This window comes from Crocodylus siamensis, chromosome 1, assembly GCF_052110815.1.
Source record: "Crocodylus siamensis isolate JL-2025a chromosome 1, ASM5211081v1, whole genome shotgun sequence".
Taxonomy (NCBI): Eukaryota; Metazoa; Chordata; order Crocodylia; family Crocodylidae; genus Crocodylus; species Crocodylus siamensis.
In genome coordinates this window covers 58,749,810-58,762,359 of record NC_143395.1, presented here as the reverse complement: position 1 = coordinate 58,762,359, position 12,550 = coordinate 58,749,810, and the positions used below count along the sequence as shown (strand labels likewise).

The 12,550-nt window shown below is 42.9% G+C and overlaps 1 protein-coding gene across 3 annotated transcripts in view; it reads right to left on the bottom strand.

Moving 5' to 3' along the window:
* KCNQ5 (potassium voltage-gated channel subfamily Q member 5) overlaps positions 1–12,550 on the bottom strand; it is a 622,372-nt gene that overhangs the window by 23,927 nt on the left and 585,895 nt on the right. For all 3 annotated transcript variants that reach the window (XM_090034927.1, XM_090034921.1, XM_090034933.1), the window contains one exon: positions 4,338–4,446. In XM_090034927.1, the coding sequence (XP_089891053.1) occupies positions 4,338–4,446 (109 nt within the window). The remainder of the gene's footprint in view (positions 1–4,337; positions 4,447–12,550) is intronic.

The window sequence follows — 12,550 nt, the reverse complement described above, 5'->3', positions numbered from 1 at the left end:
TTGTTTGTAATTTGTATCTTTCCTTGTGTATGCTGCATATGTTTTTCCCCATTTGTGTCACTAGTTACAGTATTAAATACTGTTCAATATGGTACTTATTAGTACTCCTTACTGTGAATGGGTCTCAGGGAACTGGGGTTTGGGAGTCTGACCCAAATGGTTAGGACCAAAATCTATAACCAGGGTATTTGCTGAGAGTCAGAAGCCAAAGTCAGGAACCAGGTAACAAACCAAAAGTCTGGAGAAGGGTTTAAAGCAACAGTTACAAACTTAAACTAGCTATGGAACAACTTCAGATGTGCTCTAAATACCAGAACTAGGTTTCACACAAGTCAGTCTCACAGGGGGACCCAATCTGTGTTATCATATCCCAACTAAGAGATCCTGCTGTCTAGCATTTGCTCTTAAGACTCACCTGGGAGAGGCTGGAGGTCCCCTCTGTACACCTGAATTTGGTATCAGCGAATGGAGAACCTGTGGCATATAATCATAACAAGTCGGTTGTATTTCTGATGTTTGTCCAGTGCATTGACTTGCCCAGAGTTGGTATTCCTGAATGTGTATGTCAGGAGCTGAAAAGTTAGCTCTGTGACATTCTTCTGTCTCCAGTGAGTCCCATGAGAATCACTCCTAATCACTCCTAAGCACTGGCCCCACTTCTAATCACTCTTATCCACTGGCCCTCTGGTCTTTGTCATTAGGGCCCACCTAGGTCATCACCAAGAAACTGCCTCATCAAGCTCTGTCAGATCCATCCTATGCACCTCCAAAATATACAGGCAAAGAACTAGAAGGCATGGAATATACAGGCAAGGAACTCAGACTTTGTCCTGATGCTCACCAGTGACAAACTGGCAGCTCCTGCATGAAGCTGTGGACAGAGGTATGTTTATAGCCTGGTTCCAAAAGCCCTCCAACACTTGCTCCTTCTTTGGTAAGAAGGAGACTCTGGAACACTTTAAGGTAGGTTGTACCAGGCTGGAGCCCATGAATTATTTCTACCTGATTTCATTTTGAGGAGTAATACACGTTCATCATGTTACGCTTGGCTATGTTTCTACCTTCACATTTTAATTCACTCACACCACATCAATGGCCTCATCCAATTATGAGAGCTCGTCAACCTTCTCCTGTTCTGGCTCCAATCTTGGAGCTGGTCCCGGCAGCAGGCAGCTGCCCAGGGCAGGGCACAATGTCCCGGCCGCAACTCCGATCTTGAGATTGGAGCCAGGGCTGGCAGCTGCCTGTTGCGGGAGCAGAGATATTGTCCCAGCCTTAGCTCCAAGATCAGAGCTGGTCCCGGCAGCAGGCCACTGCACAGGGCAGGAAACATTGTCCCAGACCCCTCTCTGATCAGCTGATCAAAGCAGGGCCTGGGAATCAGACAGCTGCCTGGGGGAGGGGACAGTTCTCCTGTCCCCTGCTACCTGAACCGACCAGGAGCAATTTGCCAGTCAGCTATGTGACAGTGCCATAATTAATCAGCTAATGCACAGTAAATCTACCTCCTGTATTTACAGGTAGTATAAAACTGTGTGTTCACCTATTTTAATATACAGCAGCTGATGTCCACAGTTACAGAGCAACATTTTACTGTGCAGTAGATTAGTCTACAGGGCAGTAAAGTGTTGTATGTAGACACACTCGGCAGGTTCTGCCAGCAAGATGACACTGAGGGAACTGAGACTGATACACAGCTGCTCTGTTCTTTATGAACTGGTACAAGTATATGAGGTACCACAGGACACATGTGCATCATGACAGACACTGTTATTCAAAAACACCTCTAGTATCATGGACCTGAGACGTCCGTGCATATACTACAGAATTCAACTACAACTTCCCAAAGAAGAACTCTGACGTCCTGAATTGTCTTTGAGATACAGAAGTAACTCTCCTCTGCTGCCAAAGACAGTTTTTTCTTTTTCTACTATGAAGATACATAAGATGTGTGCCCCCTTTAAAAACTGTGACTGTCTATAACAGGCTTTTGTGAGCTCCCTCCCTGTAGTCTGGTGTCTCTAGTGGCCTGACTAGCCAGTTGGTGTTCCCTCACTTCCTCTGCCTCCTATTTCTCACTTGCCTTGGCTTGCTGTTAACTATAAAAAGGGGGGGGCTGCCTACAGAAGCTGCGGTGGCCTACTCCTTGGTGCCTGTTATCTCTTTTTCCCTCCCTCCATGGGTCTACTCCCTCTTTAAGGGGGCTAGCATTGTGACCTCCAGCCACCCCCATAGTCATGCTCATGCTTTGCAGATATCAATCAGTGTCTTGGCAGGGGGCCCCTGGCTCTGACTTTGCACTTGGCCCCACAAGGATCAAACTTCTATTGGGGCTTCCGCCTTCCTGACTTCATCCCTTTCTTCTAGCTGGGCCCCCCTACTGTGACCACTGTCCTGGACCTCAGCTTCTGGGCTCCAGCTGTCTCATCCTTTTGGGCTCTGGGCCCCTGGCCTTCATGTGGCAGCCCTTAAGGCCCCAACCCTCACTACTCAGCTTGTATGTTTCTCTGCTAGGCAGCTTGCATGCTGCTCTGTCCCACCTGAAGTCCCTGATTAGACCTCTCTAAAACAGCTCTATACTGGGTGCCTCTCAGGCACTCCTGTGGCCTCCAAACCACCCCCGTAGCCACAGCCCAGTCCATTGGACTTAAACTTAAGCATAACAGTACATGAACTATAAGCAAACAGAAATGTAAACAAACTGCTTCCACAACAGCTCTCCCCGACTCTGGGTCAATACTCTAACACAGCTATTTTTCTTAGCTGTCTCTTGCTTTTGTTTTTGTGGGTAGCTTTGGTGTCCACGGGCCCATTTCCTGCAGGCAGTTTCCCTGGAAGCTCCACTTCCCCCAGCATGCAGGGCCAGACTGCCCCTTCTGGCTGAGGGCCTATGCTTATATGGCTCAAAGCCCCACCCACTTCCCATCACGTAACTCCCCAGGCAGACACAGGAGGTTCCCCTTTAATGAAGGGCCAACTTGTAGTCCTCTGCTGCAACTCCCCACAGCCACCTTACCAGGGGCTCCTGTTACTTTTAAAGAGTGCAGCAGGGTCAGCTGGCTGTGTGGAGCTGCAGCAGAGAAGCACAGGCTGGGGCTCCTGTTACTTTACAGCCTAGTAAGTACAACCCTGGGTAGGGAGTTTTTTTCTGTGTAGCAGCACACGTGTAGATGTTGCCCCTGGCTGGCTGCACATGGAGCATGCTGACCCCCCCCCGCAAAACCCCTGCCAGTCCAGGCAGCTCCAACTGAGCTCCACGTGTTGCACATGAACAAACTCTGAAGCAATATACTCCAGAGTTTTTTGCTTCTAGGCACACATTCAAATAGTGCTCCCGGAGCAAAAAACTCCAGAGCAATAAGCTCCAGAGTTTATTTGTGTGCATTAATCGCATGTGTAGATGTGCCCAGAGGAAAAAAAACCCCCACATTCATGATCAGATTATCCCCAGCTGCTCCACAGGTGAACAAGATTTGGAGGAGAGAGATAAGAAACTGTCCTGATATTAACTCCATGGTGCAACAGTAGACTACAATAATAGTCACTGCCTTTGTTGTGTTCATCCAAATACAGCCATAAATATGTGATTCATGCCATATGTGGCCATGCTAGCCAGCACTGAATATATTTGGAACATAAAGTAAAGCTATGCATTAACTGCCATCAGTAGATTCAACAAAACAAAAATATTAGCTTATATTCTAATATGTGCATTCAATACTTTTACATTCCTCACAGTCTTCCCCATAAGAGGCTCACAAGAAGCACGAGAAAGTACTGAGAGGTAGGGCTACAGCTGGCCGGGAACTTTTCATCAGGATTTTGCTAAAAATCTGAATTTCCATGGGATAATCAAAAAAACTGAATTATCCAGGAAATACAGGTCAGTGGTAGACTGCCTGCTTTGAATGTAGGAGGCCCAAGATTCAATCCCCAGCATCTCTGAGGGGTTTAGAAATGATAAAATTAATAAACAATGTACGTTGAAATTAGAAATATTGTAAATTTGCCAGGCACGGCAATGTACATTCAGTAAAATCGCATCAAAATGGTGAGGACACTGTGAATTACAGAAAGTAAACCAGAAATCAAGCCTCACTTTTCTCTGTCTTGTCCCATTCAAAACTCACACGTTGTACTAAATGTATTTTTAAAGTTGAAAAGATGTTAGCTTAAAGCTGACAAAATAGTTTAACTTTTAATATTGATGAGTAGGTATGGGTAGATAAATTATACGAACATATTTACTAGTGACATAAAGATCATAACCCAATAATGATTTCAACAGTGAGCTACAAATCTTTCAAATATTTCTTCACTTACTATTTTTTACCTACCTGATAGCTCTAATGACAGTTTTAAGTGCTGGGGTGAGATCTTCTACTGATACGTCACACTGACATCCTCTCTCATCATAAATATCATCTGTTCCAAGAGTGGTATCAGCTGCAAGAAGGAAAAGAAAGCTAAACAGCAAGTACTTTAAGACAAAACAAATGTACATTTCCATAGCTTTTTAACCATCAGAAAATGGCAAGATTTTGGAATCGCCATCTAGAAAGAGTAGTAATTACTTTGGAGATGGAGTACTATCAGTTTCTGATAGGGATTATATGATGTGGTTGATTGTGATGGCAGGGGACTGGACTCAAGTGACAGAGAAGACCCTTCCAAACCTACTTCAGTGTTATCTAGCCTGGGGAAAAAAGGGCCCAGTTGTGTGGTTTTGTTTCCACCTTTACTTTGAGACCAAATGAAATAATAGAAATTACAGTGGAAAAAAGTCATTGTCCTTTATTAGATTATTCATCCCCTGTTCCTGTTAGCATATTTGAATGCATTCAAAGTCCAGGTCCATTTGCCACCTCAATATTACCTCATCACACTCTCCATTTTAAGGAGAGGCAGTGGGTAATACTGGAAAAATTAGAAGACATTTAATAGATAGTCAGGTTGTGTTATGATTATGATTACTATTTTATAGCCACATAAATACATAGCACATAACAGAAAAAGTTCCTGTTCCAAACAGCATATTCATTCAGTGTGAGGACAACTGAATGACCAAATGCCCTACTGCAGGTAAAAGTTCTGTTTAACCAAAGGAAGACATAGAACGGATTCCATGCCTGCTCAGCTGGCCTGCGTAAATCTTCTTAGCTACTTATGTATTGCATGTTGCTCTCCAGAGATGAGAGATGAAGGCAATCTGCCATGCAGAAAAGCCTTTGTACCCACTATTTACGTAACCCTCTCCACTGTCCTTAATATGCTAGTTTAAGTTACAGCATTATTATTAATGTATTAATTACAATGTTCAAAAGTGTCTTACATGCCTCAGCAAATATAAAGACAAGAATGCATGCCTGGAACAGCTCACAATCTGAAATAAAGACAAGGCACAGTGGAGAGGTATGCAGGAGAGGAGTAAAACGAGGTCATACATTAAGTTAGGTAGAACATGCATATTTTGAAGGTAAGCAAAACACAGCAGGTTTGGTTTTAGAGTAGACTGTTTCCTCTTAAACACTTCACTTGTTGAATTTCACCCACTGGGGAGTGAATGTATTCAATATATGAGTATATGTTTGTCTTAGAAGATGATTGGAGAAGAAGAGTGATGGATGAAATACCATTTTCTAGACATGAGCTCATCAGGGGCCTGAGCTTCCCAAAAAACAAGAGGTGAAACATTGGGGATGGGTGGGAAGCAGTTGGGGAAGAGATCCATGTGTCTGTAGGCCTGTCAGACAATCAAGCCCAAGTCTTCTATTATAGATTTATGTTGCATAAAATCAGCAGATGAACAAAAAAGGAAAAACATTTTTATTAGAAAATAGTGCATTGTAATTTGCTGATTACTTTTAAATCTAGGAAGACAAATATTTTAAGAGACATAGTATCATTGCCAAGCTACCTGCATTGGTATACTTATTGCTGGGTCAGTGTCTCCATTTTATTTCTTTCAAAGCTTTCATGCTTATCTTCAAAAACTGCCTTGCTGAAATCTGATAGATAAGCCTGTGTCCCTATAGCTAATTTTTGCTTCCAGTGTTAAAAAAAAAAACTTGAGATATACTTTAAGACAGGAAGATTGTTGCTTTTTGTCTCACTTTTTTGGATGAGAAATGAAAATATCAAATTTGGGACACAATTTACTACCTAGGATGCTGACTTGCACTAAGCTTCTGCTTGGCACAGCTCAGAAAGGATATGGTAAAGATGACTAAGTCACTTTTATGCCTTCTCTGATCCATGGCCTGCAACTGCCTCAGCACAACCTAAAGCAGGAATGGGCTGATAATTAATATTTTACAGATGAATTTTGAAAAACAGAGACTATACTGCTTGGTCCCCTGCTGCATATTACATATATTACACAATTTACTGATTAATCATGCAATACATTTAGACTGTCCACACATGCAAAGTAATTATCACATGATAAAAATGACTATCTAGCTATAAACAGAGCCAACTAGCTATAAAGTTAGTGCTTAAAAATGTGTAATAACTCTATAGCTGGCTTCTATCCAGCTTTAAGTTGAATTGTAGTAGTGCCCTTGGTCAAGATGACAAGTAAATAGGTGGCACAGTGGGGAGCTAAACTTGTGTCCATTACTAGTGCCCTAACCTTTGACACCTTTTGAATCATACTGAATTGGTACTTCCAGAAGAATCATCTTCTGTTAGCTATAAACAACAGGAGTTGTTCTATAACATCTCTAATCATTCCTTCTTTTCCCTCCCATTCCCCCTTCCCCCCCAATGAAAACATCTTTGAAAAAGTCTCAGTTTTATAACCAAAATTGTTTGTATTAATAAAGAATAATATTAAAAGCTTTGGCAATGTTTTCAAATGATACTCACGATACTATAAGGAGACTCAAGGCCTGGAATTATGTGATGTATTCTTCCCTCTGATACTGTTTTACATGCTTTTGCACCAAAGATGCAAAATTATTTTGCGCATAAAATAGGCAAGCCTCACCATCCTCCTTTCAAATAAAAGGCTTAGATGCCTGCCACCAATATTAACAAGTAGAAATGGACTATATAATCATTCTGTTATTTTATTTCTTGTACATCACTTTGGAGCTCATCTCCACACGTGCTAAAAATTAAAATAATAACTTCAAGCCATAAATAATAATGAACTTTTCAGGTGCCCCACCCTTCTGTCCCTGATTAGCCTTTCTAATAACTTCCCCCATTGCTGTGATGTCCTGGTTCACCCCTCAGCATTATACTGAAAATGGTGTCCTTTTATTCTAGTGCTATTCTCACTGATCATCTAGAATCTTATTCTACTCTGTTACAGTGGTGTTTACTGGGAAGAGCTGTTCAAGTCAACAATCAATTGTAAGAACAGAAAGAGTGGAGTTTGAAATAAATGTATTTGTAGATGGTGGCCTCTCTGGATCTTGTGCTGAGTGTAGGTTAATTAGTGAAAGAGGTATGTTAGCACAACACACCTGTGCAGAATTGGCGTGGAAACAGAATCATGCAAACTGTGCAGCTTTCTATGTAGTTCATATGCAGATGCAAAGAAAAAAAGAGCCTTCCAAATATATTTAAAGACACACAATGGAAAGTTCCTGTAAATTTAAACCAGCATGAAAAAGAGGTGCTGTTCCTAATAAATTACTTTTTTTTTTCCTAATATTTCCACTAGCATAAGTTTCTCTCAGCATGGCAGGAGCTCAGTACCATATGTCTATGATCCTGCTGAGGAAAAGCTGTAAGCCAGTTGTGTTTCAGATGAGAAACATTCATATTTCTTTATAACACTCAAGGGGAAAAGTTGGAGAAGAATTTGGAAAAATTTCCAATTTAGATTCCCACTGAAATCAAAGTTCATGCTCTGATGAATTTTCCAGTGGAATTTTATGTATGCATCATAGTTTCAAGAAGAGCAGCTCTTTGCGACCCTTTCAGTCCCTCGTGAGTGCATTTCTTAGGTAACAGGCCTGGTTTGCTGAATCTAACTCATGATGGAACCAGATAGTGTGACCACTCTTAGACTGGGGGCACAGACAGAAGTTCCATTTTTCATATGATTGGCCCCCTGAAAGTGCTCTATAGCTGTGCTGTGACACACATGAATGGCTGCAGAGCTGTTTAAAAGTGGCTGAACATGAGACAAATTAGCGTTCATCAGATGAGGTATCAGATGAAGGTGCTCCACTTTAGAGCACCTTAGGGGACTTGTTTTCCTTAGGGTTAATCTGTGGTGCAATTGGGGCTGAGCTGATGCAGCCCTGTCTTGCCCCTGGGGCTGTCAGCAAGAAGGGAGGAGGGACAGGGAGCAAGCTGCCAGCTGGGGTTTACTCAGCCTGAGCTGGAGGGGGCCTGCATGTAAAGTACCACGACTAGGGACAGACATTGAAAAAGCCGGAGTTTGAACTGATTCAACCTTTGCAGGTTGTGTAACCTGCCTAGGTTGAACCGGTTTGTAACAGTACAGACATTCCTTCTGGACTGAACCAATGCAGGCATGTGGCTGCAGTGGTTCAGGTCAGGAGCCGGGAGGGTGAGGGGTGCTACAGCATGCCCTCCGCTGCAGGGGAGCTGTGCTGGGGGACGTGGCCAGGGAAGGTTATCCCACCAGCATGGACCCGATCCGGGTCTGCCAAGCTCTCCCCTAGACCTGTTTGTCATGCATCTGCTGATGCATGATAAAGTGCAGTTAGCCTTGTTGATCACTTCATCACATTGACAACTCATGTTCATTATGACTCCAGAATCCCTTTCCACTGCTGTGCTGCTGAGAAGGTCCTCCCCCCAGCCTGTAAGTGGTGGTTCTTTTTGCCCAGGTGCAGCACTTTGTACTTGGTTCTGTTGAACTGCATCCTATTTCATTCTGCCCATTTTTCCAACCTGTCCAGATCTGCCTGGATCCACTCCCTACCCTCTGGTGTGTTAACTTTGCCCCAGAATTTGGTATCATCTGTGAACTTGGACAGGGTGCTCTCCACACCCTCGTCCAAGTCACTGATGAAGACACTGAATAGCACCGGTCCAAGGACCAAGTCTTGCGGGACTCCAGTGCCCACATCTTTCCAGGTCAATATTGACCTGTCCACCACTGCTGGGTGCGACCCCTAAACCAATTTTCCACCGACCTGACCATGTAATCATCTACGTCACAGCCTGTCAGTTTATTTACAAGAACAGAATGAGACACTGTATCAAAGGCCTTCTTAAAGTCTAGGTAGATGACATCTACCTCAACTCCTGCATCTAAGGATTTTGTGACCTGGTCATAAAAAGAAACAAGGTTAATCAGGCAGGATCTACCTGCAATGAATCCATGCTGATTTTCCTTTAGCATTATTTCCCCTGCTGGGCTTCCACAAATGTGATCCTTAAAGATTTTTTCCAGAATTTTCCCAAGGATAGAGGTGAGACTAACTGGCCTATAGTTTCCTGGTTCCTCCCTCCTCCCCTGCTTGAAAATAGAGAACACACTGACACTTTTCCGGTCCTCTGGGACCTGACTGGAGCACCATGAGTGCTCAAACAGCTGTGCCAGTGGCTCTGCTATGACACTGGTCAATTCCTTCAGCACCCTTGGATGAAGTTTATCTGGGCTGATTTAAACACATTCCACTGATTTGAACACATCCAGCAACTGCCCCTTCACTAAATCTGCACTAACAGTTGGTGAGCTGGTATCCCTCCTGTGACTATCTATGATCCAATTGGGAGATTTGTCTTGGTCTGTGTCTAGGAATACAGATGCAAAGAATGCATAGAAGAACTCAGCTTTGTCCCCCTCTCTCTGTCACCAATTGCCCTAGTTTGTCCTGTAGAGGTCCTATGCTACCCTGTGCCTTCCTTTTGCTCCCTATGTACCTGAAGGACTTTTTGTTGTCCTTAATTTTTGTTGCCAGCCTAAATTCTAATCCTGCTTTGGCCTTCCTAACTGATTCCCTGCAAGTGCGAGCCAGGGAGGTATATTCCTCCCTGGCAGCTATCCCGTTTCCACAGCCTGTATACCTCTTTCTATGCCTTTAGGCTTTCCTGGACTTCCCTGTTCAGCCAAAATGGCTTCTTGGCCCCTTTGTCTCCTTTTATGTGCAATGGGATTGTTGCCTTCTGTGCCCATAGGATTGCTCCCTTGAGAAACGACCACCCTTCCTGGACCTCCGTTTTGCCAATGATCTTGAGCTTTAACACCTCACTAACTAATCTCCTGAGCAAAGCAGCTCAGGAGATATGAAGTAGCTCTTCATATAAAGTATCTTTTAATTGCCAAAGGGATTGTAGTATTAAGGACAATTGGTTAACACAACAAAGAGTCCTATATGCATATATTTACTTACCTAAGCTTAACAGAGCTATGGACAGAAAAGTTAAGTTCAGCATATTCCCATCTCTGAGCCAGGAGAGTCAGCCTGCTTGCTGCAGTCCTTGTATCTCTCAGGCTAGAAATATATGTTGCCAAATGTAGTGGATCAGCTGTGCTGCCATGTACTGCCCCCTTGTCTTGCCCATTGATGGTGCGGAACAAGGGATGATGTGTTCTCTGGGGGCTGGAGGGGCCCAGTCCTGTGAAATCCAGGAATTCCCAGGCAGCATTGGGCTGCTCAAGTCCAGAGAGTACCTGCCTGGCTTTCCTCATTTACCCAAACATGTCTCCAGGATCTCAGGGGACCTGTCTGGGTAAACAGAAAAAAATAGAGTTTACTTGCTTACTCAGATGCACCCCTGAGATCTCTGCAGACCTACCTGGCAAGCAGGAAAATCCTCTTACCTAGATGGGTCCCCAGAAATCATGGGGGAAGGGGTCCTGGGAATGTGGGTAAGGTCAGGGTTTCCTTGCTTACTAAGACCTGCCCTTGGAAACTCTGGGGACCCGTCTGGGTAAGAAGGAAAGTCAGGATTTCCTGGCTTACCCAGATGTGTCCCTGGAGATTCTGGGACTGGTCTGTGTAAGTGGGTCCCAGTATGGAGGCACAGGGCACTGGGGATTCTATGGGGGTCCCATGTCTCCACACTGGGACCTGTTCAGGCTGTTCGTACTTATGGAGATATGCTGCTGGGGAGGGACACCATAAGCAGGGAACCCCAACTTTCTGCTTAAAAAAATTATGGCAATGCAAATAACACATCAGATGATATCTGCTTCTACCCTCAGTGTGCGTGTCACTTTTGTCTTTTAGCAACCCATTAGCCCTTTTTCTTTCCTGAAGCCAGCATCTTTATGATTTAGGCTCCCCTTTGATCCTAGACTTTGTTCTAGGAAAAGTAAAGAATTCTAGATAGGATGGAGCCAGCTAAGTAGTTACTTTCAAATTGATGGTCCATCCATTGTTGTCTTAACTCATTTGAATCTGTCTATTGTAAGCCCAGGTTATATATATATAGAATGAGGGCAGGAGGAACAAATGTCCATGGCTGCCAAACAGCCAAAGGCTCCTCATCCTAGGATGACCCTTCTCATTGGAGGTCCCATATATCAGTACAGGAAGAGACCTCAAGGTGAATCTCTCTTACGCTATAATCTAGCTATGCCTTTGTTTCAGATGTACAGTTTTCCAATTATTTAATTTCCTGTGCTTTTTTTCCTTTAAAGATCTCTTTTGATTTAATTCTGTAGCAAATAGCACATCACAACCAAACATATAAAGACATAATAACTACAGCCATTGTATAATATTAAGATATTCAACACACTATGCATGTGTTCCCTTTACAAATTCTACTGCTGTACATACTTCATATAGATGCATGGGATAATATGATATTGTGAATTTTGTATGGCTTGGTATATACTATAAATTATGTATGAAGTTTGATTTATTTAGTACAAATGTCATATGCCTTTTCCTTTAGAAAACTTTTTTTGTTATTTAGCAATGTACTTTGGCTTCAATAAAACTATGACACTGCTATGATTTTCCTTACAGCACTATGCTATCAATGTTAGTAATGCCCAGGATGTTCTGTCTGTTTGGAAGAATAGAAGAGCATTTATCCTCTTCATCTGTTTTCTGGAAACAGCCATGGGATAGGAACAATAATCCAGTAATGATCAAGGTCTAGAAATTTACTCATTCTATCTTATTCTTAAATCCTGTAGGAATAAAAAGAATAAAGTCCAATCTTACAATTTCTGAATGTAGGACAAATGGTACATGATGTTACTGTTGACACGATGTTATGTTGCCCTATGTATACTATTCTCAGATCAAACACCCATCTACCCATCCCTGCAAGTACTTCGTGCTCCAAATACTTTTGTAAAGTACTGAAACTATTTCCTGTCAACTTAAGCTTTCAGGCCATACATTATGTACATACTAAATATACATTGCAAAATATGTGGTTAAATATTTTAAACTTAATCTAAACCAGATTGTGTGTCTGGGTTTAAGGATGTGGATACTGTTTCTCAAAACTGTAGCAGGGACCCAGTCAGGAAGGCTGGGAAAGTTCCAGGCAAAAGCTCGACAGAGAAACAGAAAGAGATGGAGTAGTTCTAGGAATTCATTCCTTATGCTAATAAAGTACTTTTCTCACTGTTAGAATAGGTCTTTCTTTG